This window comes from Rattus rattus, chromosome 3 (genome assembly GCF_011064425.1).
Source record: "Rattus rattus isolate New Zealand chromosome 3, Rrattus_CSIRO_v1, whole genome shotgun sequence".
NCBI classification, from domain to species: domain Eukaryota; kingdom Metazoa; phylum Chordata; class Mammalia; order Rodentia; family Muridae; genus Rattus; species Rattus rattus.
Window position 1 is genome coordinate 74221806 of NC_046156.1, and position 25074 is coordinate 74246879.

Consider the following 25074-nt stretch of genomic DNA (forward strand, 5'->3'; position numbering starts at 1 on the left):
AGCTTTTCATGGCGGGTTAGGAAGTTAAAATGTCCTCTGCTCTTGAAGTCCTCATTGACATGTTGTCTCAATGCTGCTTAACCCCTAAAACACACCTCTGCTTTCTCTAAATGTGAATGCAGTCCAAGATAGAGCATAGTCTCAAATTCTCAGTCAAGAAAACTGAGATAATGAAATGCTTTTAGTCATGGAAAAAGAATTTTTACATCCATTACGGTGGCTTTTGTCTTCTAAGCGTTATAGGTGTCCAGCTCACAGTAGGTCAGGTTTAAGTTCTTGACTATGGTATGCAGCAGTAACAGAGAATACTACGTTGAGTTGATGTGTTGAATACAGTGTGACCTTAATACTTTTTATTGCCAGTGTCTGTAAAACGTGGCGTGGCGTCAGTATAGTAAGGCGACATGCATGTGCGGTTTTGGAAGATCATCTTCCTTTCTCATAGAATTGGTCACTCTGTTGTCTCTTACTTATTTAGAGACAGGATCTCACTGGCTAGCCTGGATCTCAGCACTGTAGATGAGGCTGGTTTTGAACTCACAAAGATTCACCTGATTTTGTCTCTTGAGTACTGAGATTAAAAGTGTTTATTACCACATCTAACTAATTGTTATTTTTTAAATTTGTTTGATTGTTTTCCCTTTTTTGGTAATGTCAAATAAATCTTACTTCTTTTAATGGCCATATAAGGTATCGCTGTTTTTCGCATATATCTTCTACATTTCTAAATGAGATTAAAATTTTTTCAATGTTTTAAGAGTTAAACATAATTTTTAATTCACACGTAAAACATAACAATTAAATGTGGTGAGTACTTTGTGATTTTTCAACATGCACATTTTCATTGTGTTGTTCAAATAGGAGAAATGTGACACCAATCTTAAGTATATATCATTTTACAGTATTTCTTTAAGGAATAGATTTAAGTTGTTGTATCCTGTTAAGGATTTCTTGGTTTGGTTTTAGAAGTTATTACTTATTGAAATAAAAAGTTTGCAGTGTTTATTTTATGCATATTTTTTACACGAATCTCAGTATTTTCACCCATCTCATGGTTTGCTTTCTTACTTACTGATTTTTCAATGCCTCCTTAGTTTGACGTAGTATCACTGTTTAACTGTAAGACACTATGCTTTATGTCAGAATCAGTGACTTTTATTTTTGGTAAATTTCCTAGGATATATTAAAATAACTATAATTTATTTGTATATTTAAAGATGTAACACAAATAAAATTATGTGTAAGTGTAGGGTTAGTGTTATAACTACTTCTAGAGCATTTATTCCTATATTTATCCACCCAGCATTTGTTTGCTTAATTGAAGCAAAAGCATATTTTCACTGGTGTTATAATTGTCTTTCTGTAAATTACAGTAGAACAGAATTTCAGAAAACTGATATTTCCTTTGTTATTCAGGAAAAAAAACCCAGTATTTTATTCTATAGACTTGTTCATTTGACAAATATTTGTTGGGTATCCATTTTTCAGATCTGTGTCATACTCAAGTGATTTGTTGTCCCCTTGCCCTTGTAATTTCACAGAGAAATATAAGTAATAAAAATACGGGAAAATACATATATAGAGGGACAAGCACTGGGCACTCTGAAGAATCAGGAATGTTTTTCTGATCAGCCGTCATATAATAGCATGACCACGTGAAGCAGTTCACATATAATCCACTTGCTCAAAGACTAAAGTTGAGGGAAAATCCAGAGTGGGCAGAGGAGGTCGTGATACACTGAGCTCCACTTTTTGTTTGTTTTCTTTTGAGACAGAGTTTCTCTGTGTAGCCCAGGCTGTCCTGGAACCTGCTCTGTAGCCCAGGCTGTCCTGGAACTCAGAGATCCACTTGCCTCTGCCTGCTGAATGCTTGGATTAAATGCTCAGAGGTTCACATTTTCATGAACTTATCTGCTTCAAGCTGGAGTAGGGATGGCCTTAGGTCCTCCTCCAGCTCTGGAAGTAGAAATAGCTTTTGAAACTGAGACAAGAACTAAGGGTCCTCACCCTTATTCCACCTTTGAGTGGAATAAAAGAAGAAAATAGGGGCTAGAGAGAGCTCAATGGTGACGACCATCACTTGGAGAGGCCCCAGTTTTATCTCCCAGCACCCACACGACAGACCTTTTTTTTTTTTTTTTTCCCCAGTTCCAAGGGATCCCATACCCTCCTCTGTCCTCTGTGGTGCATAGGCATACCCACAAGTTGACTTACTTGATCATAGTGCTTTCTGCCTAGTAATTTTTAGTGGGCAGTGTGTGTGTGTGTGTGTGTGTGTGTGTGTATATATATATATATATATTACTTGTTTGCCATATATACGTGAAAATGCTCCAGTCATAAGTTTGAGGTAGATTCGTTTGAAAAAAGGCACAAGGCTTCGTGTTTTGTTTGTTTTAGTCAAGAGTTTCTCTCTAAGAGTGATTTGTAAATGCCAGTGTAGATCACCTTCAATTTCCTATCCTCCTGCCCTCGGCTCCCAAACTTGGGATCCCTGGAATGCACTGCCATGCCCAGTTTCTGCTGCACTAGGGCTAAAATCCACTAGGGCTAAGCAAGCACTCCACAAACTGACCCCATCCCCAGGCGGAAGCAGATTATCCTTTAGTGCTGGAAAGCTTAATAAAACCGTGGAAGCTGAGCTGAATGACAAAAAGGGCGTGGGGAGAGCGTTAGTGACAGCCACACCCTGTTGAGGTTGTTAGGTGCTATGAATTTCTCGCTTGTGGACGCTTTAGATTTCACCAGTGTTTTCTGAGAATGTAAGAAGATTCTCTGCGTGCTCCTTGTCAGCAGGTTAACTGGTTCCTCTTCACCCAGATCCTGCTGTGTTTTAAATCCTTCAGGAAGGTTCTGACAGAAAGGTCTCCAAACAATAGGTGGGGAAAATGGTACTGAACCTTGTGCTGCAATTTCTGGCAAACTGCAGCCTGCTAGAGCTGTAGCATTTCTGTGGCTCTCCTAGCTTTAAGGGAGGGACCTTTCCTCTTTTTGCTGTTATAGTCAGGTATTATGTTAATTTCATTAGTATGGCTTAAGAAATTAAACTATAGAGCATAGGTAGACATCAAAATGTAAATCATGGAACAATTTAAAGCGTGAAACGATTTCTCTCACGCTATTAACAGCACACATTGCAAATTCATGCAAGGCAGTTGAGAATAGCATGCAGTGTGCTGTTTACCCAAGTTTCAGCTTCTGCCGGAGGATGTCTATTTTTGTATATTACATCATCTCTGCTAGAGAACTCCGGTGTCCACTGGGATTTACTGTTCTTTCATTCCGATCTGAAAGAGAGCTTGTATTGATGTCATAATTGGACCTATCTTTCAGTTGAAAGTAATAACAGTGCTGTGTAGCAAGCCATGCAATATTTCAAGTAATTTGTTTGTCAAAAAAGATCAGTGCCACTTTGTCCTGCCTCTGACTGTGACCATGGGTAGTGTCTGTGTCTCTCGTCTCTCTCTCTCTCTCTCTCTCTCTCTCTCTCTCTCTCTCTCTCTCTCTCTCTCTCTCTCTGTGTGTGTGTGTGTGTGTGTGTGTGTTTTAAATATAGTTAGCTGAAATTTCGCTTTGTGTTGTAGCAGCAAAGATCACGTTCGTCTCTGCCAGCTCCCGCTTTCCCCCTGTGCCCCTCCACCCTACCCTGTCTCTAGCACAAGGTTTTACAAGCTGATCTGAAAATCCTCTCTCCTCTTTGGACATACCAACTTTTTATCTTCCATCAGTGCTGAATGGGTCTTGTTATAATGATTATCAGTTGCAAACAGTCTGTTTTAACTATGCATAATAATGAGTAATTAGAGATATTCTGAGGTTGGAATCCAGTGTAAAAAACGGCCGTGATAGTCAGATGATATTGTTACCCTCTGGGTGACGTGCTAGCATTTAATGGAATGTGCACATGCTAGATTTTTAAAGCATTTGTGAAAGGAAATGGATTAGGTATTTTTATAATCATGATTTTAAAACATTAAGTGATCTGCATACCAGTGTAATGAATATGTATATAAATATGTATCTCTGTGTATATAAAATTTCCTCATTCTTGAAAGATTTAGTGACTATCAGTTATATCTGTGTTTTTAACTGATTAGGAGCAAGCTTCTAATACATTATTTTTAATAATAACTTTATTGAGGTATGTTTTATTCAATGCAGTCATCTGTTTGAAGTCTTTTCCAATGGTCTTGGTTAAAACAAACAAACAAACAGCATGTAACATTACATTTGCCATTTTAATGGCTTTTAAGCAGACATCTTGGTAATATTATATAAGTCAGTAGTGGATTTTTAAATGATATGAACATTGTTATATATTTTCTGATTATAAAATTTCTCACAGACTGAAAAATAGGGATTTGGGGGGAAATGATTTAAATGTAAGGTGGTAGGTAGTCAATTATGTTAACACAATTCTGTGTGGATTGTATGGGCTCAGCTGGAGGACAGGTATGTGTGATGTGGCCTAAACTAGAAGTAAAGATCAAGTGGCGCGGAAATGGGAATTGGTGATTTGAATAAGGAAGGACTGTAGGAGGAATGCTGAAGATTGGAGAGTGAACAAAGAAACAGGACAGCAGTGGTCAACAAGTTGGTTCCAGATCGATACAGAAAATGTTTGAGTGTTGAAGAATAGGTAAACCTCAAAAGGCAAGATTTCCCTTTCTTTTTTTTTTAAATTATTTATTTATGTATGTGAGTACACTGTAGCTGTCTTCTGACACACCAGAAGAGGTGTGAGCTACCATGTGATTACTGGGAATTGAACTCAGGACCTCTGGAAGAGCACTCAGTGCTCTTAACTTCTGAGCCATCTCTCCAGTGCCAACATATCCCTTTCATTAACTATATTTGTTTATATTTTCTGTAAGAAGTTTGAAACCAAACCTTTACAGAAGTAAAAATACAGTCAGTAACAGCAGTGATAATATGTCTCCACTAGAGCCTAGCAACTCTACCGCAGCAGGTCCTGAGAATTGCAACATAACTGAAACATAAGAAAAAGACCTTAAAATAGCCTTTATGAATATGATAGCAGTCTTTAGAGAGGAAATGAATAAATCCCTTACATCTATGAAAACATAAACAGTAGAAGGAAATGAATAAAACAGTTCAAGGTCTGAAAGTTAGAAATGGAATCAACAAAGAAATCCAAGCTAAGGGAAATCTGGAAATGAAAATCAGGGAATTGGAACAGGAACCTCAGAGGGCAAGCCTCACCAATAAAATGCAAGAGATGGGAAAGAGAATCTCAGGATTGAAGACATGACAGAAGAAATGAATACATCAGATGTCGAATAGGAAAAATATCCTGCTATAAAACATCCAGGAAGTCTGGGACACTTGATCTAAGAATAATAGGAATAGAGAAAGGAGATGAAACCAAGGACAAAGGCACAGAAAATATTTTAAAAAAAAATCATAGAAGAAAATTTACCTAACATTAAGAGGGAGATTCCTATGACAGTATAAAAAGCATACAGGGCACCAAGTATACTAGACCAGAAAAAAATTCCCATGGGCACATAATAATCAAAACACTAAACCTACAAAACAAAGAAAGAATATTAAAAGCTTCAAGGGGAAAACAGCAAGCATCACAAGCACACCTATTAGAATAATACCCGACTTCTTAATAGACACTCTCAAAGGCCTGAACAGATGTTCTACAGACTCTAAGAGACTGCAGACACCAGCCCCAACAATTACACCTAGCAAAACTTTCAATCATCATATCTGGAGAAAATAATAGATTCCATGATGAAACCAAAGACTAATCCCAGATCAGCAAATCCAAAGAGGGGAAACATATATACCCCATAGCAGCAAATATCCAGAATCCACAAACACTGCTTGTTGGTATCTCTCAACATCAATTGTCTCAGTTCCTCAGTAAAAAGGAGGCAGACTACCAGAATGGATTTGAAAACAGGAAAATCCATCTTGTGACTTCATCCAAGAAATGTATCTTAATATCAAGGATAGGCATCACCTCAGAAAAAGGATGGAAAGCCATTCCAAGCAAATGGATGTAAGAAGCAAGCTGGTGTAGCTATTTTAATACCTGACAAAATAGAGTTCAGACCAAAACTGAGTAGAGGAGATTAGGACGGACACTACATACTCCTCAAAGGAAAAATCCACCTGGAAGACATTCCAGTTCTTACACAAAGGCACCCAAGTTAAAAAAGAAACACTACTATAGCTAAAATTACCTACTGACCCTCATACACTGATAGTGGGAGACTTCAGTACTCTATTGTCCCCAGCAGACAAGTCATCCAGACAAAAACCAAGTAGAGAAATACTGGAGTTAAATAACATCATAAGTCAACTGGATGTAAGTAGACATTCACAGAACATTACACTCAAACACAAAGGAATATGTTCTTTTTTTCAGCAGATCATAGAACATTCCAAAAACTGACCACATACTCAGACACAAAGCAAGTCTCAACAAATATAAGAAAATTGAAATAATATTCCGCATCCTGTCTGAGCACCACAAATTAATGCTAGTTATCAACAACAGAAAGCTTATAAACTGGAAACTGAACTGAATGAATTATGGGTTAGAAAGTAAGAAAGAAATTAAAGACTTTCCAGAGTTGAGTGAAAATGAATATATAACATACCAAAACTTAATGGAACACAGTGAAGACAGTTCTAAGAGGCAAGTTCATGACATTAAGCACCTACAGTAAAAAACCGTAGTGATAATATACTAGTAACTTAACACCTGAAAGCTCTAGAACAAAAAGAAGAAATCATATCCAAAAGGAAGGAGTAGACAACAAGAAATAATGAAAATTAGGGCTGAAATCACTAAAATATAAACAGACAACACAAAAAATCAATACAAGGAATCAATGAAACAAAGACTTGTTTCTATGAGAAAATCAATAAGATTGACAAACCCTTATTGAAATTAAGTAAAAGGTGGAGGGAGAATATCTAAATTAACAAAATTAGACATGAAAGTGGGACAAGAGTAGACATTGAGGAAATCCAGAGATTCAGAAGGATATAACTATGTTCTTCCAAATTGGAAAATCAAAAAAGAAATGGATTATTTTCTTGAAACATAACACTTGAAAAAGTTTAATCAAGATTAGATAAGCAATCTAAACAGACCTATAACCCTTACTGGAATAGAAACAGGTATTAAAATTTTCCAATACTCCCTTCAAAAAAAAAACAAAAAAAAACAACCCAAGGCCAGATGATTTTAGTGTAGAATTTTATCAGACATTCAAAGAAGGATTAATGCCAGTATGCCTCAAATTATTCCACAAAATAGAAACTGAATACTGCCAAATTTGTTTTATGAGACCACAGATAATCTGATACCCAAACCACACAAAGACCCAAGAAAGAAAAAAAATTACAGGCCCATTTTCCCTATGAACATAGATACAAAAACACTCAGTAAAATACTTGGAAACCAAATCCAAAAACATGTCACAAAGATAATCTACTAAAATGGGGTAGATTTCATCCCAGAGATACAGGGATGGTTCAACATACATAAACTGATAAATGTAATCCACCATGTAAACAGAATGAAGGACAAAAACCATTTCATCATCTCACTAGATAGATTTTTGCCTTTGGCAAAAATCCAACACTTCTTTATAGTAAAAGTCCTTGAGAATTAAGGATCCACGGGACATACCTGAACATAATAAGGCAGTTTACAGCAAGCCCATAGCCAATATCAAGTTAAATAGAGAAAAACTCAAAGCAATTCTGCTGAAATAAGGAACAGTCCAATGTTGTCCACTCTCTCCAGGGCTATTCAATAATGCACTGGAAGTCTTAGCTACAAGAATGAGACAACTGAAAGATATCAAGGGGATACAAATTGGACAGGAAAATGTCACAGTATCTTTATTTTCAGATGATTTGATATACATAAGTAACCCTAAAATTTCCACTGGGGAATTCCTACAGCTGATAAGCACTACCAGCAAAGTAGCTGGGTACAAAATTAATTCACAAAACTCAGCAGCCCTCTTGTATGCAAAGGACAAATGGTCTGAGAAGGAAAACGGAAATAGCACCCATTATAATAGCCTTAAATAATATAAAATATCTTGGGGTATCTCCTACGAAGCAAGTCAAAGACTTGTATGATAAAAACTGCAAGACACTGAAGAAAGAAATTTTAGATTTCAAAAGATGGAAATATCTCCTCCAATGCTTATGAATTCATATTAATGTAGTAAAAAGGACTTTTTCCAGGAGCAGCGTATAGATTCAGTACAATCCCCATCAAAATTCCAATATAATTCTAAACAGATCTTGAAAGGACGACTTTTACCTCCATATGAGCGCGGGCACGCGCGCGCGCACACACACACACACACACACACTCAGCAGAATAGCTAAAACACATTTGAATAATGAATTATGGGAATTATCATTATCCAGATTTCAAGTCATTTTACAGAACTATAGTGGTAAAAACCAAGTGTGTTGCTACGAAACTGACAAGTTGGTCAGCTGAATTGAATTGAAGACCCAGTCCTAAATCCACACACTGAGTTCTGGTAGGGAAGACAGAAATACTCACAGGGATAAAGGAGAGCATCTTCAATAAATGGTGCTAGTCAGACTGGGTTAGCTTATGTAGAAGAATCCAAATGAATTCATACTTAGACCCTGTACAAAACCCAACTCCAAGTGAACCAAAGCCCTCAACATAAAACACACTGGACCTGATGAAGGAGAAAGTGGGACTAGCCTTGAACTCATTGGCACAGAAGACGACTTCCTAAACTGAACACCGGTAACACAGGCCCTAAAACCAGCAATTAATAAATAGGACCATAGGAAAATAAAAAGCTTCTAGAAGCCAAAGAACACCATCATCCAGACAAAGCAGCAAGCTAGAGAATGGGCAGATTTTGATCAGTTATATATCTGATAAGAGGGCTAATATCCAAAATATACAAAGAACTTTAAAAACTGTATATCAAACAAACCAACTCAACTTAAAAATGGGTGTAATTCCAAACAGAATTCTCAACGCAGGAATCTCTGATGGCTGAGAAGGACTTAAATGCTCACCATCCTTAGCCACCATAGAAATGCAGACCAAAACTATTTTGAAATTTAATCCCATATGGCTAGGGTCCCTTTCTGAACGTTTATGATGTACAGATCTGGTAGATGTTTGTCAGTGAAGCTCTGAGTTCACCCTACTAGGCAATATTGCCTCCTCTGGGAGATAAGCTCACAGAGGCCAGTGAGAGAAAGTGACATGCCCAGTGTCCATGGTTCGTCATTGAGTCAGACATGAATCCTTTCCTTTCCCAGCCCTACAAATAAATTTTACACACACTGTTTCTTATACCATTTAATCTTAAGGTTTGATTTGAAATAAATAGCAAATAATTCAACTAGTTTAGAAGCCTGTTTGCTTTTTATTTATTTATTTTTGATTTAATGTATTTTAATAGCAAACTTACAGGAACAGTACAGAAGACAGACAACATTAAAAACAGGTACTTGCATGTAGGACAACTCCGTTAGAAAAGTACAGTGAATGGATGGAGCCTACTGTGCGATAAAATGCTACAAACACCATTTAGTTGCCATCAATAAGAAATTTGCTGGGGTTGGAGATTTGGCTCAGTGGTAGAGCGCTTGCCTAGCAAGCGCAAGGCCCTGGGTTCAATCCCCAGCTCCGAAAAAAAAAATAGAAAAAAAAAAAAAAGAAATTTGCTTATTTAAAAAAAAATCCAAATGCTGGCATTGTCCAGAAAATTTTAACAGGTTTATTTATAATTGTTATAAAGCCAAACTGTTGAAGTGTGTTCACTGAAACATTTCGCTTGTATTAATGCTTTACATCTTGCGTTTATATTAAAATTCACCCACAAATGAACGTGGAGAAACTGCCAATACCTGATTCTGTCCCCTGTGTTTCCCCTCGTAGTCATAGACATAGGTACCTTTGACCCCTTGGAAAAAATATCTAACATTCAGAACTACTGATAACAGGAAGAAGAGGAAAAAAAAATTTTTTTAGAATGAAAAGTTTCCCCTCATAGTGGACTCTTAAGCACGTTCTCCGCGTATGCAGCGTGCTAACTGGATATCTTTTGGCATAATTGTCACACGTTTGGCATGGATAGCACACAGGTTGCTATCTTCAAAAAGGCCAGCCAGATGGGCCTCACTTGCCTCCTGCAAAGCACCAATCGCTGCCCTCTGGAAGCGCAGATCTGTTTTGAAGTCCTGAGCCATTTCTTATCCCAGATACTAAAAGGGGAGCTTGCGAAGCAGAAGTTCAGTGAATTTCCGATAGTGTCTGATTTCTCGAAGTACCACAGTACCAGGCCTGTGACAGTGGTGAGGCTTCTTCGCCACTCCAGTGAAGAGCCCACTGTCTCGGGCAGCTTGTGTAGCCGGTTGTTTCCTGGGTGCTTTACCACTGGTGGATTTGTGGGCAGTCTGCTTTGTACGAGCCATGGTATGGGCACCTCTTTACTTATTCCTCTTCTCCTTCAGCTGGAATTCAGCAAACGAGAGGCGGCACTGGTGTGAGCAATGGTACTGCGAAAGCTGTGAACACAATTTGAAGTCTAGTATTTAAATATCATTTAAAGACATAGACTCCATCATTGTCCAGCCTGCAGAAAGTTACTCTTGTACAATGATAGGCTTTGGCTCTTTCAAGGTTTTTTGTTACATTTTTTTCTCCCTCTCCAGACCATTCATAAAGCACATTTCCCTCTCATCCTTAGCCTTTCTAATTCATTCCAGTATAGAAATGAGCTCTTACTAGTATGGAGTACCAATTTATAACAAAGGGATGGCTTAAATTAGCATATCTTCAATGTAGGCACTAATATTGTCATAGGGAAAGTCAAATTCTTTATGAAAGTCCTTTCATAGGTATATTCTTATTGTGGGAGTGTGTTTCTGGATGAGTGTGTGTTATGTGTACAAGTATGTGTGTGCTTGCGTGCATGCGTGCGTGCGTGCGTGTGTGTGTGTGTGTGTGTGTGTGTGTGTGTGTGTGTGTGTGTATAGAAGTCAAGATAATCATTGGTTCCACTCTTCAGATCCATCTGTCTGTCCATCCATCTGTCCGTCCGTCCGTCCACCATTTCTGAGGCTTCTGAGGCAGTGTTGCTCTTCAGGCAGAAAGCCCTAGGCATATGCCTGCCTCCACTTTCTCAACACCAGGGATTAGAAGTGTGTGCCACTAAGCCTAGGGTTTTTTTTTTTTTTTTTTTTTTTTTTTTTTTGTGGTTTTTTGGAATCAAACTAAATTCCTCAGGCTTGGCTTGCAAGGCAAATATTTTGGCAACTGAACTATGCCCCCACCCTTGCATACACCTTAATTCTCAAATAACATATAGTTGTTTAAAATTAGTTGTTGCTTGTGAAGGTGGAATATATCTCTCACAAAATTGCTTGCTTCTCAGTAAGAGAATATTAGATGTATTTAGGCAATCTAAGAATATTGAAAGAGCACAAGAAATGTAGGGAGCTAAAAACCTTCTATAAGCAGGCCAGGTGGTGCAGGCCTGTGATTCCAACTGGTCAAGCATTTGAGCCAGGAGGATGACAAACTCACGGACTATGTGAGTTCAAGGCCAGCCTGGGCAATTTAGTGAGAATGTTTTCAAGTGAAAAAAGTGAGAGGGCTGGGTGCGTTGCTGTTGTATGGTATTCGAAAGGCCCTGGCTTCAGTCTGTAAGGACCTGTAAGGTTAAAATAAAAAATACCCTGACACAGTGTTATGAGACGAAGAGCCTCCAGAGATGTCACTGAATTAGTTTTGTGTTGGCCTCTCCTGATGGGCATGTGACTAGAGGGATTGAAGGACACAGAGGAAACAAAGCCTTCGAAACACAGACTTCGGAGGCACATATGAGTTCACAGAGACTGAAACAACATGCCCAGGGCCTTCCTGGAGCTGCACAAGACAGGGTCCTGGAGCTGAGAGAAGAAGTAGACACATGCTTGAACCCTAACTGAAAGCCAGCTCGGGTTGATAATAACATTCTGTCTTAATGTAGCCGCTATGCAGAGCCTTCTGTAAACTGAAGTGCATTCTCTTCAGTAAACCCACTCAGCTTCTTACACTTTTCCTAAATACCTATCTTGTTTTCTGCCACCAGAACACAACATTTACATACTGTCTTTCCTGGGATGGGATAGCTAGAATGGGTTGCTGTCATTCACACGTCCCTTCAACACAGATTGCAGCATAACATCCTGTCTTCCCTATATCTGATGATATAACCTGAAATTACAGTGCTCCCAGGAATCATGCCTGACACATACAGAACCTTTTGGCTAGATCAGCTTTAGAGAACCCCTGCCTGCCTCTTTCCTAACTCTTTTTCTAACTCTTTCCTTCTCTAAGCACGACCTTTATGTTCATCTGTGTGAAAGTTGGGTTTCTTTACTCTCTTTACCTAACACAGTATAAAACCCCTAATATTATTAAAGAATAAATGAGTTCTGTTTATAGTTACCAAACCATTTATGTCCATTTCCTCATGTTAAAGGCTGCAGTAACTTTACACCTTAATTTTAAAAAGTAAATGGAATCATTTAGGTGTTTGAAGAACTACTATATATCAAGTTCTAGGATCATTATCAGTAATAAAATCCTCTGATGGTCTAGGACCTCAGCTAACCTATTCTTTAGTTCATAATGCAGTATTTCCTGTTTTTGTTAAATAAATGAGGGAGCATTAGCAGCCCATTGTCTTCGTGCAAATGTATTAGTCACAGAGGACTGCAGTGTAGCACATTAGCAGTGAAGGTATAGTCCTCTCTGTTTGGAGTGCTGCTTTATGAACTATAGCAGGAAGCACAGTGTGAAAGCTTTTTGCACCGAGGCATTTCAGTCTGCACTCAAGGACTCCACCTCTGAATCCTTGAACACTGCAAGGTTGAGGTCTGGCCTTTTCTTAAAATAGGTTCAAGGAAATGAAGTAAGCCCTATTCAATCCGCTATTAAAGTCCGCTTGCTTTTCAAATAAGTGCATTTCTGAGGGCCGAGTGTCGGAATTTCTGGTGACTCATGGGCTTTGTTCCTGTTTCCCTGCTGCTCCACACCTTGTCATCTCTAACCTTTTTCTTTTCAGTGCCGTGCATGGGTGTGGAACATAGTAATTACACGTTGGTTACTACATTAATTTCTTAGTGATGAGTCACATACAGTGTAAATGGCTTGTTGTCAGGAAGTTTTAGTTATTGAAGAGAGAAACCACATAAAGATTCCATCAGAGGATGTCTCCGAGCATTGGACCATCTTGATGTGTATTCCATTAGATAATTCTGACACAGCCAGCCTCCAGGAGTTTTTTTTTTTTTTTTTTTTTCTTTTTTTTTTTTTTTCCGGAGCTGGGGACCGAACCCAGGGCCTCCTTCCTAGGCAAACGCTCTACCACTGAGCTAAATCCCCAACCCCCCCTCCAGGAGTTTTAAAACTTGCATTTAATTTAGATTCAACTGAGATGTGTAGTTAACATTTTTTTAGGTGTCAGACAGTGTGTCTACTTTTGTATTTTATATCATAATTAAGTTATTTTAAATAATAAGTTGAAAGCACTGTTTTCTAGATTAACTCTGTGAGCACTTCCAGTGGGATATGTAAAGAACTAATCTGAAGTATAAATAGACTATGTGAAAATGTAGGATTAATATATAAAACATTTATCAGGAGGGATCTGTTGGTTCAACCTTATAATCTCAATTACTTGGGAACGCTAGTTGGCTGGTTCAACTCAGTTGTTCAAGCTCAAACTCCTCCCAAACTCTGACTGATTAAAATCGGCTTCCCTTGGCTTTTGACTGAATTGCTCTGCTTGGAAAACCTACCTCTGAATTCTAGGAACTGAAGGGTACTGAGTGCACTGACTGCAGGAACTCAACCGGGCTCGACTGCATTGAACTGAACTGCACAGAACTGAACCAAACTGAGTTCTCTCTGAACCTCTTAAGTAGCCCCTCTTCCCTGTCCTTGTTGTGCATATCCTATCTCTGACATATTCCGGCAAATCTTCCTCTGATTCCTCACTTTATCTGCCCCTCAATTAGATGTCCCACTTTTAAACATGACTACTTCCTACTTCCTCCATTGTTAGGGATTAAAGGTGTGTCTGCATTCCTGCCAGATCATACAGACCTAGACAGTCTTTGGATGTTGCCCTTTGCCAGAGCAGCTATGTTGCTGGCTTAAAAATTCCTCTACAAGTATTGATGCTGAAACTTCCCATTTTTAGTAAGGCCAATCAGCCACCTGGTTGCCTGGATCACCTGGTCTCTACTCCCAAGAACTGGGGTTCTAGGCAAGGCCATGCTGGGGATTCAAACTAATGCCCTCATGCTTTCATAGCAAGTTCTCTTAACCACTGCCCCATCTCCTCCACTCCAGAACTTATATTTTTAAATGTCACTTGTTTGGGGAACAATAAAATATTGGGAATCAGATTATAGTTTCTGTTTTTTTTTTTTCCCCAGTTTTCAAAGAATAACTTATTTCTTCATTTCTCACTGTTAGATCCCCAACTTCATAATTTTTCCTCTGGCCTAAGAAGAGGGAATGAATCAATGCATAACTGTCAGGCATGGTGGTATTTGAAAACTAGACTCCTGTAGCTTTATAGCCTTTTAACTTTGTATCTTACAGACCTCTTCTAACAAAAGATAATTGTTAACATTTTCTTGTATCTTTTGGGCTTATCTGTTTGGGAAACTTATTGTGAGCCATGGTTAGTATTAATAACCAAGTAAGTGGGCTGGAGAGATGGCTCAGTGGTTAAGAGCACTGACTATTCTTCCAGAGGTCCTGAGTTCAAGTCCCAGAAACCACATGGTGGCTCACAACCATCTGTAATGATATTTGATGCCCTCTTCTGGTGTGTCTGAAGACAGCTACAGTGTACTCATATATAATAAATAAATTAATTTTAAAAAATAAATAACCAAGTAAGTTCTAAATATGAGTAATAAATACTGATACGAAGAACATACTATTTTCCTCAATTTTATAGTAATAGAAATAGTAAATATGTTAGAAGGTAAAAGCATGAAGGAATTCAACAACATTTCATTTAGTTGGGATGCCTTTAGGTTAAGGAGGTTCATGAACTCTATATTCTACTTCTTTAACATTGTAACTAGAATTTAAAAGTTCCTCACACAGCAGAAGGGTTTGTTTTGTTTTTCTAGATCTGTTTAATGCTACTGAGTGTAGATGGCTAAGAGATGGAGTAAATAGAACACAAGTTAGGCTTTCTTACTTTTAGGCCACATGGTTTATCTTTGCTCATACAAATCTGTACTATAAGATTTTATTTTATAACTAGTACCTGCCATAATTGTGTCATTGTATAAGATAATGTGGCTGATTAACTTCCAAGTTGTCCATACTGAGTCTTAAGGTATGAATGTTGCAGGCATGAAGCCAGACCCTGAAGCTGTCCCGCCAAACCTCACAGTACAGAGAGGCTTCCATGCCTGAGGATGTGTGATTTTCTTACTTCATCTTTCAGGTTTCCAGATTAGGTTAGTTTCCTTCTTGAGAAAAGTGACACATATTTCCAGAGAGAGGCAACAGTAAGTGAGAAACCTTGCTATTATAGTGCAAGACACCATCAATATGAGGCTACTGAAGTATGAAGATTCTTGAGTCAATCACTTCTGTATGGTGGTAAACGTATGTGACAAGTTTACCATTAAGTATACAGTCCAGTATTACTCAGACTAATCAAAACTAATCAATACCCCCCTCCACACACACACACACAAACACACACCATGCAAGCTCTTGGCAAACACCTATCCTGGCTGTCCCTAAAATTTGGTTAGCTTAGAAACCCAGAGTCGAGTGGGTTACAACATTTGTTTGTACACTACTGGCTTTTTCCACTTAGCCCTCCGTCTTCTACATTGACTCTGCTGTAGTGTACATTCCCTTTCAAGGCTGAATCATGTCCCGTGGGATGTGGTAGATGCCATTCAATCTGTGCATTTATTGTTGATTTTTGGTTGAATTACTTATTATTGGTACCGTTTGCTTTTGAACTATATCTGTTTCAGAACACTATTTGAAATTGCAGAATGCAGTCTGAAGGATAAAACATGGTCTTAACAGTGTCTCTTTCCACTCAATAAAGATTTGATGCCGTCATTCAGCACACTTGTGGGTGAGTGTGTAGTGCAGACACACGTGACGGACACGGCAGCAGCCACCATGGACTTAGAGTGTGTATGGGGAAGTAGAGGAGCTGCTTAAATAGTATTGTGACAAACTGTAAAATCACAACTGCACTGAGATGGACTGTGTTGTGATAACCCTGGAAGGACATTGTACCTATATGCATTTTGAAGTGGGGTGAGAAACAAAAGGCCCCCATGCCTGTCCAGGGGGCAAGAGAAATCCAAGAGATCTAGAGTGACTGTGAGCGTGGTATGAGCGTGTAAATCTTTTCGCAAAGTATTTACGTGTGTATTTGCATGCATGTGCCATAGCTCAGAGATGGAGGTGTGAGGCGCTGTTGTTCTCGCCTACTGTGGGTCTGGAGTCAGTCAGGTTGTCAGGTGTGGCAGCAGGCATCTTCCTGAGCCATCTCACCAGCCCAAAGTATGTAAATCTTGGAAGTCAGGTTGATAGAGTTGCTGTCTGTCTTTTGGTTTGGTAAAATGGTGCATTTTAATCTGGTTGAGGAACATAGAAAATGGAAGATAGATATGAAATGATGAGGCTTTGGTTTTCAAAGAGCTTAGAAATGAATATGGCAAATGGGTTGAATATGTAGTATATACATGAGTCCAGACTGTTGGTTTAAAGGCCAAATACTGGAAGAGATGATTGCAGCAGAGATGAAGAGAAACTTAGCTGAAGAGCAACCAAAACCAGCACGATGGGTATCAGGAGGAATGGGCGTTGAATTTGCCCCAAACATGTATAACCCTGTACCAGATCCAAGCGGCCTTTTATCCGCATAGCACACAGGGTGGGAAAACAGAGAAAGCCCGAGATGAGTTCTTGCAAGATTTGGTTATGAAGTGTGGGAAGAGAGTAAGTCTGTAGACATAGGAGACTGTGTCAAAGGAGGAATCTAGTTTAATTTTGCATTTGAGATAGGAGAGACATGGACGTTTAAAAGTTGACAGGGCAGATGTTTGGCTGGGAGCAGTGTGCTCAGATAATGTATGATTAGATAATGAGTAATATAAGAAGTGTAAGAAGTAGTGGGAGGTAGGGAGAAGAGACTCCCATCACGACTGGAGAGAATGCTTGCCTTTTGTTACGGAGGGGAAGAAAGAGCAGGGTGGATGCCGTCTTCAGATAGACAAGAAACCCCATAGGGTGCCCTGACAGTGCCAAAGGCCACTGTAAGAGATGACATGTTTTCCATAACTGTTTTCTGTCCTCTCTTCCATTTAAAAGTATAACTGGTTGTAAGAGCTGATGGAAGTGTCTTTATTCCTCGTCAGCTGTAATGCAGCCTCCCAGGTAAACCTGTTTGCGTAGCTGAAATTAAGACTGTGGGAGAATAGCATTTCTTCATTTAATTTCAGCTCCACCTCTAGAAGTTTGGTTTGTTTAAAAAAAAAAAAAAACCCAGGTGGTTTATTATAATATTATTGACACGACCATATGTGCATCTGTGTGTGCATGCAAATATGTGTGTGTGTGTGTGTGTGTATGTGTGTGTGTGTGAAGATCTCATCTTCTAAATTTAACAAAGCTTGCTAATCGTGCATTTTATAAATTTTTAAGACATTCTTATTTACGGTGGAACAATAATACTTTAGGGTGGGGTAGATAGAGGTCACATTGATTCCTTTCTCCCCACCTTGGTGAAAAAAAAAAAACATATTTTAGTTCAAAGCTATTCAAGTAAGTCCTTGCTTCGTTTGCCCACCCCGTCTTCAGTGATATTATTTGGAGTCAGCAATCAATGGATTCCATCCCTCTGAGACTTGCTTAACCTACAGACGCTGATATAATACAGGCAAGAGCTTGTTACTTTATCTGAATTGTCCATCGCTACCTTAATGAGTGAAATGGTTAAGTAGAGGAGGGGGCGAGCCTTAAGGAACGTGTGTACCGTTTGAGCTGAATATTTCAGCGTATATGGGGAGAGGGAGGGAGAGAGAGAAACCCACTTACATCACTAGAACCACATCGAGTGTGAGGCTTGCAGGTTAAGAGACAGACTACAGTGTCTTGCTTTCTGCGAGAAGCAGCAATGCCGTTTGTTTCCTAAGAGGGATTTTTTTATTGAGAAAAGGAAGCTTTCTCTACCCAGGAAATGGCTTTCCTTGTGCGTTGCTATGCCAACTGCCTGCAGCCATGGTCCTCCAAAGTAAGCACAATAATGTAATTATATTGGTGTATTGCATTCAGACTCATGATTCTTGAGATTGTGTGTATGTGTGTGTGTGCATGTGCTGTGTTTCTGTCAGTGACTCCGGCTAGCAGGCATGCTTGTGTTGAGTGTGAGGGACAGGCATCATTAAATTAAATGTCCATCAGTGTCATACTGCTGAGATTAATTGTGCAAACTTGGTTAGTGGAGTGGGACAGAGATCACTGGTCACCACTGTCAGCATCATTAGCCGCTAGGGAGGAGGTCCTGATTCACACGCTCTGCCCTGATTTTTTTTTTTTTTTCCTCTCTTCCTCTCTTTTTTTCCCTTGTTTGGAGGGGTCTGTATGTGTGATTGCAAATGAAACAAGAGTGTTAACAATGCTTGGCTGAATGCTAGAGACTGGCTTTTCACCACCCTGGCTAATATAATTCTGTATTAAGCCTTTTGGAGGGGAGTCTGTGTGCAGTCAGCCATTTTAGCTTTTTTCCCCCTTTTCTTTTGCCTCTTGTTCTTCAGCCTCAGAAATGATCTCGTTCTCTCAGAAGCCTGAAGGCCGGGTGAGGTTCCCTCAGCCTTGTCAGAGCCTCCGAGGGTTAGAGTTTCAGTGTGATGAAAATGGAGCCGAGCACTGTGGTCCGGATTCCTTTTCCGTCTACAAGTGTGAAGGGTTTTTAGGCTCACCAGTAGTGACACTTTAAGCTGCAACCTGGTTTTCCCTCCTCCCTCTTTTTTTTTTCCTCCCCCCCTTTTTCTTTTAATTTCATGCTGTAGAGGGTGACTTGCCATCGTGAGAGGTTGGTACATGATGTGTAAATTCAGTTCAGCATATGTTTCTTCATTATGAAACCGCTGGCCGCGCCTGCTAACCATGGAGTTCTGGGCCAGCAGGAGAAGCAGTCTGTAAGTATCCACCACTGCCGGCATCATGGGCTGCCCGGCTGGGGGGCAGGCAGTGTGGGGAGCTGGCAGGGAGTTCTCTTCCATGGAGTGCTGCTCTTCTCCAGGGGAAGCAGTGTTTTAGAGGGTAGTGATATCGGCTGCTGTTCAGAAGAGGGAGGGAGGGAGGAGGGGAGGGAGGGTGAGTTACAGCTCACTCGTTCTTCCGATTTTCTGTGATTTCTAAAAATCTTAAGCAAGACCAACAGTTTATTTAAACCAGACCACTAACATTGAGAAATACTGGGCAGCTGATTTTTTTTTTTTTGTCATTAGAAAATAATACAGTTGTCACTAAATGCCCAAGCAGTTTGAGAAACCTGTTTTGGGGAATCTGGCAAGGAATGCACGTGGAGGTGGGTGGGAAGGTGGGGGGCTTTGGTATTGATTTGGCAATAAAGCCATCGGCGGTAGACTTCTGACTTCTTAACATTTGTTAATTGGTGATGAAAGCACACTGTATTGTTTTAATGCCACAGGAAACATTACTGCTCCTTTGTAATTGGTCCCATGAGTCAGCTATGCGATTGTCTTGCTGAAATCCCACAGGCAGCTACTGCTATTTGTGAGAAACGCATTTCTGTGTCTAACTCCAGGCCGGAGCCTCCTGTTCCAGGCAATGTGCACTCCTGTGGTGCGACTTTTGTGTCACCATGTCACAAGCTGTGTATGTATGTGAACACGTGTGTGTGTGTGTGTGTGTGTGTGTGTGTGTGTGTATTCTCCAATTAAAGTGCTCAAATTTAGGTGCACGTATAAGCATTTTAGAACTGTCTCCTTACATATTCTAGACCTGTACATTATGATTTACGAGTTGGCTTTAATGCAATCGTGTCAAACTTTAAAAAATACTTATAAACCACTAAGGCCTTGAAAATCAGTAAGTGGGATGCTGTGGATTAGAGCATTTGGATTTGGTTTTGTCACCACTAAATAATGAGCACTGTAGTTGGATGCTGGAAAGTTCCTTAGGTGCAGTGACCCTGAGGCGGTGCCTCACCTGGGGAATGAGCCTTCGGGTCTTCAGTTGGGGCTGCATGCTGGCAAATGTTAGTTCTCTGCCTTGTCCCAGCCCTGTCCTAGTGGGGTCCTAGGCATGTTTTCTTGATTAAATCTCTTCAGACCTAATCTAGGAAAGAGCGACCAGGTACCTCACTTTACAGAAGAAAGGTTGTCAGAGAGACAACCACTGGAGACCGATTTTAGTCCAGGTCTTTAGCACTCAGCTCCTTGTAGTTACAGCTTCCGAGTAATAATCTTAATAATCTTAATCTGCACTTGAGGCAGCTCTAGAATTTAGATCCTAGGCTCACTGTGCACCTTTCTCATGTAACCTTTCCCAAAATGGGACAGGGCAGCATTTACCTTCCTAATACACATTTAACAAGGAAAATTATTAAAACCGTTGATGGGTCAAGGAAGCAACACCTGGATCTTGTGAAACTTTGGCGCTGTTGGGATAGAGAGCACCAAGTACCAGCTCGCCCACCGGGAGGCTGTGTCTTGTGCCAGACTTGAATTTGCTTCCCAATAACTACTTCATAACTCACCAAACAAATGGGATGTTAGGATTTGCATCCAGAGCACAGAGTGCAGGGCACTGGCAGCTTGTGATTCTGAAGTCTTGCTGCTGGCCATTGTCCAGTTCATTCTGACTGACATGTTGTCACTTGGCAGTCAGATTTCAGAGTGCAGCATGAGGAGCTGGATAAAAGAAAACCACTCTGGTCCTCAAGCAGTGGTGGTTCAGTCCACACTGATGGACTGGAATGGTTAAGAAGTCTTTTTTTACTCCTGTAATGCTGTATCATAAAAATGTCACAGCTGACTTCAGTTCAGTCACTTCCACCAAATTAAAAAATATTTTCGGTTTTGCTTCTCTATACAGTCTGGGGGTTTTTACTGCCCCTTTGGCTACTTGCAGGACTACTGAAGGAAGTATGGTATCCGGACAATGAAAACTTTGTTTGAGAGACTCAGTTATCATGCCTTATAAAGATCTTCCACATCGTGCAGATTTTATTCTTTATTTCCTGCCTCACTCAGTGGACGTCTCTGTTGCTTGGCACAAACACTCAACATTCTCACTTTTGGGCTAGTGAAGTCTTACTTAACCTTTGAGCTTTTAAAACGTTTGAGTTTTGTGTGTTTTCTCATCCCTAGCCCCTCTGTGGGGCCCATTGATAACAAGAAGACAGTTATAGAAATCCATCAGCCCAGGGCTGCTTTAATTTATTTAAAAGTTGGCTGTTGGAGGAATGTTTCCATTGTATAAATACAGATTCCTTGTGCGATCTTGAAAATAGTTGGCATTTCAGAGGTGTGTTATAAAACTGCATTTCAAAAACAAACACAGACAAACAGACAGACAAACCACCGTTGACCTAGTTGTAAAAAGTGCAACTTCATGTTGTATGGGGAAAGCTTTCACAGCTTCTGAGAATTGGAGAGAATTTTGGGTGGGCTAGCATTGGGAGGCTGAGAAGGAGGCTGGGAAGTTCAAGTTCACTCTGTAGTGAGCCCTGTCTCAAAATCAACCAACAAAATACTGCTTTATTAATACATCAGCTTTAAAAAAAAATCTGTAATTTGAGGCAACTCGGAAACTTTGTAAATCCTTCAGATCGGCCACTTTAATGTAGTGGACTTGATACTGTCAAACTGATGACCTGTTTTCCTTTTTAAAAAATTTACAGAAAATACCGATTTGTGCAGTGTTTTGCCTTTACTTTAAGTCACACTTCAAGTTGTGGTTAAATACTAGGAAAAGGTGTACAGAACGGAATGCCTACTTATGTGGAAGGGACAGCTGGAGCAGCTGGAACTGCTGACCATTTGTCACATACCACGTACCACCTTTTACAGTATCTTCCTGATTCCTACAGCAGAGCTCTAAAGAACGATGCAGGGTTGCCTGTAAGAAACATGCAGGATTGACTGTAAGAAACATGCAGGATTGCCTGTAAGAAACATGCAGGGTTGCCTGCAGAAGGGAAGGGACTGAAGATAGAAGAAGAGGGCACACAGTACTCGGTAACGTGCAAGGGCGTCATTGCGGCCCAGGCTGTTAGCTTCCATTAAACTTGGGTGTAAAACACCCTACTCGTGTGGCTTACACACCTGTGTAAGCTCTATAGTCTTGGTAGCAGTGTTAACACATGGACCCCCAAACTTAAAAAAACACTGGCCTTTTACCTACTCTGTTACTCTGGGCACACACATGACATTATGATCACCATTATTATAGCAGTAGTGATACCATGCTGAGAAGTATTTAATACAACTTCACGTTACTTGGCATACTCAAGACTGCATTGTCCATATTTTTAAATGAATTATCCAGAGACTGAAGTGGGATGGCCTGGAAAGGATGTCATTTAGCCCAATTTCTTCCTCCTGACATCCTATGTCCTTGTCGCTAGCCCTAGCCCCAGCTCCCAGCTCTTTAGTACTATTGATCCACCATTGGTTTAAGCCACAGGTGGAAAACAGAGAATCAGGTCTTCCTTTTTGTTCGGGAGGTTTCATGGACCTTACTGTGTGGCTCAACTAACACTGAAGCGATCCTTCTGCCTCAGGTTTCTGAGTAGCTGGGCAGTAGCTCCCACCTCTCCTCACTTGCTGCTTAACTCTTTACACATAAACTTCATGTCTTGGTTTCCTTAGCCTTGCCTCTGTTACTTCTGATCACCACAGTCACTTGGCTCCAGTGAAAGCACAGAACCTTTGCTGTCCCCACCTCTTGTTAGTGCAAAGTGAGTCCTGCATTTGGCACAGACCCAGCTTTACCACCTGACCATCTCCCTCCATCTATGCTAGCTGTGACTTGGATGAACCATCCACTTCCCCAACCCCCTCTTCCCTTCTTTTTCCTTCCTCTTGCCCTTTCCCCTCTTACTCTGAATCAGGGTCTCCTGTATCTCAGGCTCGCGGAAGATAGCTCAAGCTTCCTATCCTCTTGTGTGCAGAGCTCGTAGGCGTGGTCCACCGTGCCTAGTTTATCTACTCCTGGAGAGGGACCCTGGGGCTTTATGCATGCAAATCAAGCACTTTACCACTCAGAACTACATCTCAGTTAGGCTTCTCTTCTATGTTCTTATCAGCCTCCCAAGTGTTTGAATTACTTTGACATTTTATACGTTCCTGGACCAAAAAAGTAAAAGATCACTCAGCTTATATTGTCTAAATTCCTAAAAACCCTTTAAAAGGAATACCAGGGTGGGGAGGAGGGAGGAAGTGGGTGGGAAGCATCCTCATAGAAGCAGGGGTAGGGGGGAGGGGATAGGAGATTGCTGAGGGGAACCGGATTGACATTTGAAATGTAAATAAAGAAACTATCCAATAAAAGAAAAAAAGGTAATTTTTTTAAAAAAAAGGTTTTGTCCCCCTCCTCCCCCAGTATAGATGGTTTTTCTCTATGCGCTTTAAATTTCAGACCAGGCTGCTCTGATTTTACACAGTTGGCTCCTGTTCCTTGCTAGTTTCTCAGCTCGTACTCACTGTACTTTGCTTGGCCTCACTTGTTCCATCTCCAGTTCCGTTGCCACTCTGACTCAGTAGTAGGGATTCAGGAGCACACAATAGGTACCATTTAATCTTCTTAGTTCTTCTAATTGGTGCTTAGAAATAGGCTTGGCTTCTATGGAGACATGAGGAATCCCGCCTTGAATGATTTCTTCCCCCTTGTGTACCATGTGTTATGAGTATGTTTGGAATTTAAAACTGTTTGTCAGCTGTTAAGAATACAGAATAAAGAAGGCTTTTCAAGGCTGGCAGAATACCATGTAGGGAGAATACCAAAGCAAGGGACTGCACGGAGTCAGGATACAGAAGGATCCAAGGACAGCAGACTCATCACTGTTGGCACGGTCTACATTAGAGGGGGTGCTAGGTCCATTTGCCTGTAGCTGAGAGCCGGGAGACAATAATCCAAAGGCCTAGCATGAGTATGATGTACGTTAACTAGACCAGGTTAAAGAAAACTTAATTGATTAGAAAAAGACCAAGCTCCTCTCCGCAGCAGTTTGACCTTGTCTGTTTGCATTGGTTAGGGTATCTCTTAACTTCATTTGATTGATGCATTGTCCTTAACAATGAAGCACAGCTCTAGCACTAATTATAGATAGTAAGTTAGGACTCTTTCTCAGAGGTTAAAACTCCTCCTCCTCTTATCTGATTCCTATTTTGTCTATTATGACAGATCTATTTCTTGAGATGAAATAAACTTATCTCTTGGGAAGATTTTTCTCAGTGCTTGCTCAGAGAGAGGCCCAGAGGAAGCAAGATCCTATTGTATTGTTCAAGGACAAGGTCATCTTGTCTTGGATTTCGGCCAAGAAACCCTGGCAACAAATTAGATCTTTTTAGCCCTGTTAGAAGGGAAGAAATATATTTAGAAACTTGCCAAAGCACTACATGTGCTGCCTACATGTGTGCAGTTCTGAAAAAGGTCTTTTTTATTGTAGTACACACATCAGCAAAAAGCTACATTATTAGCCACAGGAAGCAGCATGTTTCATAGCCTTGCTTTTAAATATTGTTCAGTAATAATCCATTTGAAAGTACCTGAGAATAAAATCAACTGATAAGTGAAAAAGAGATTACTTGAATTATATTATTAGAAGCTCAAGTAGTTTTTTCTCCCCATGATTTAACTACTAACTATTTAACTATTATAGGACCACTGATCATATTTTCAATGTCTTATCTTAGGTTTTTGAATTACTGGTATATAATTTGCATCCAATGAAATCATCTTGAAGTTTAATACAGTGG

At 40.0% G+C, this 25074-nt stretch overlaps 1 protein-coding gene and 1 pseudogene across 5 annotated transcripts in view; one reads left to right on the forward strand and one right to left on the reverse strand.

Annotated features, from left to right (window-relative positions):
• Rapgef2 (Rap guanine nucleotide exchange factor 2) overlaps positions 1-25074 on the forward strand; it is a 214608-nt gene that overhangs the window by 109180 nt on the left and 80354 nt on the right. The window contains exon 1 of one of the 5 annotated variants that reach the window (XM_032898226.1): positions 18023-18356. The exons of 3 other annotated variants lie outside the window; for them this stretch is intronic. In XM_032898226.1, the coding sequence (XP_032754117.1) occupies positions 18303-18356 (54 nt within the window). In that variant the 5' untranslated portion in view covers positions 18023-18302. Of the gene's footprint in view, positions 1-18022; positions 18357-19134; positions 19264-25074 lie in introns of those variants that run through there. One more of the 5 variants, XM_032898225.1, reaches the window with a different exon arrangement.
• Positions 9976-10487, reverse strand: LOC116896768 (annotated as a pseudogene).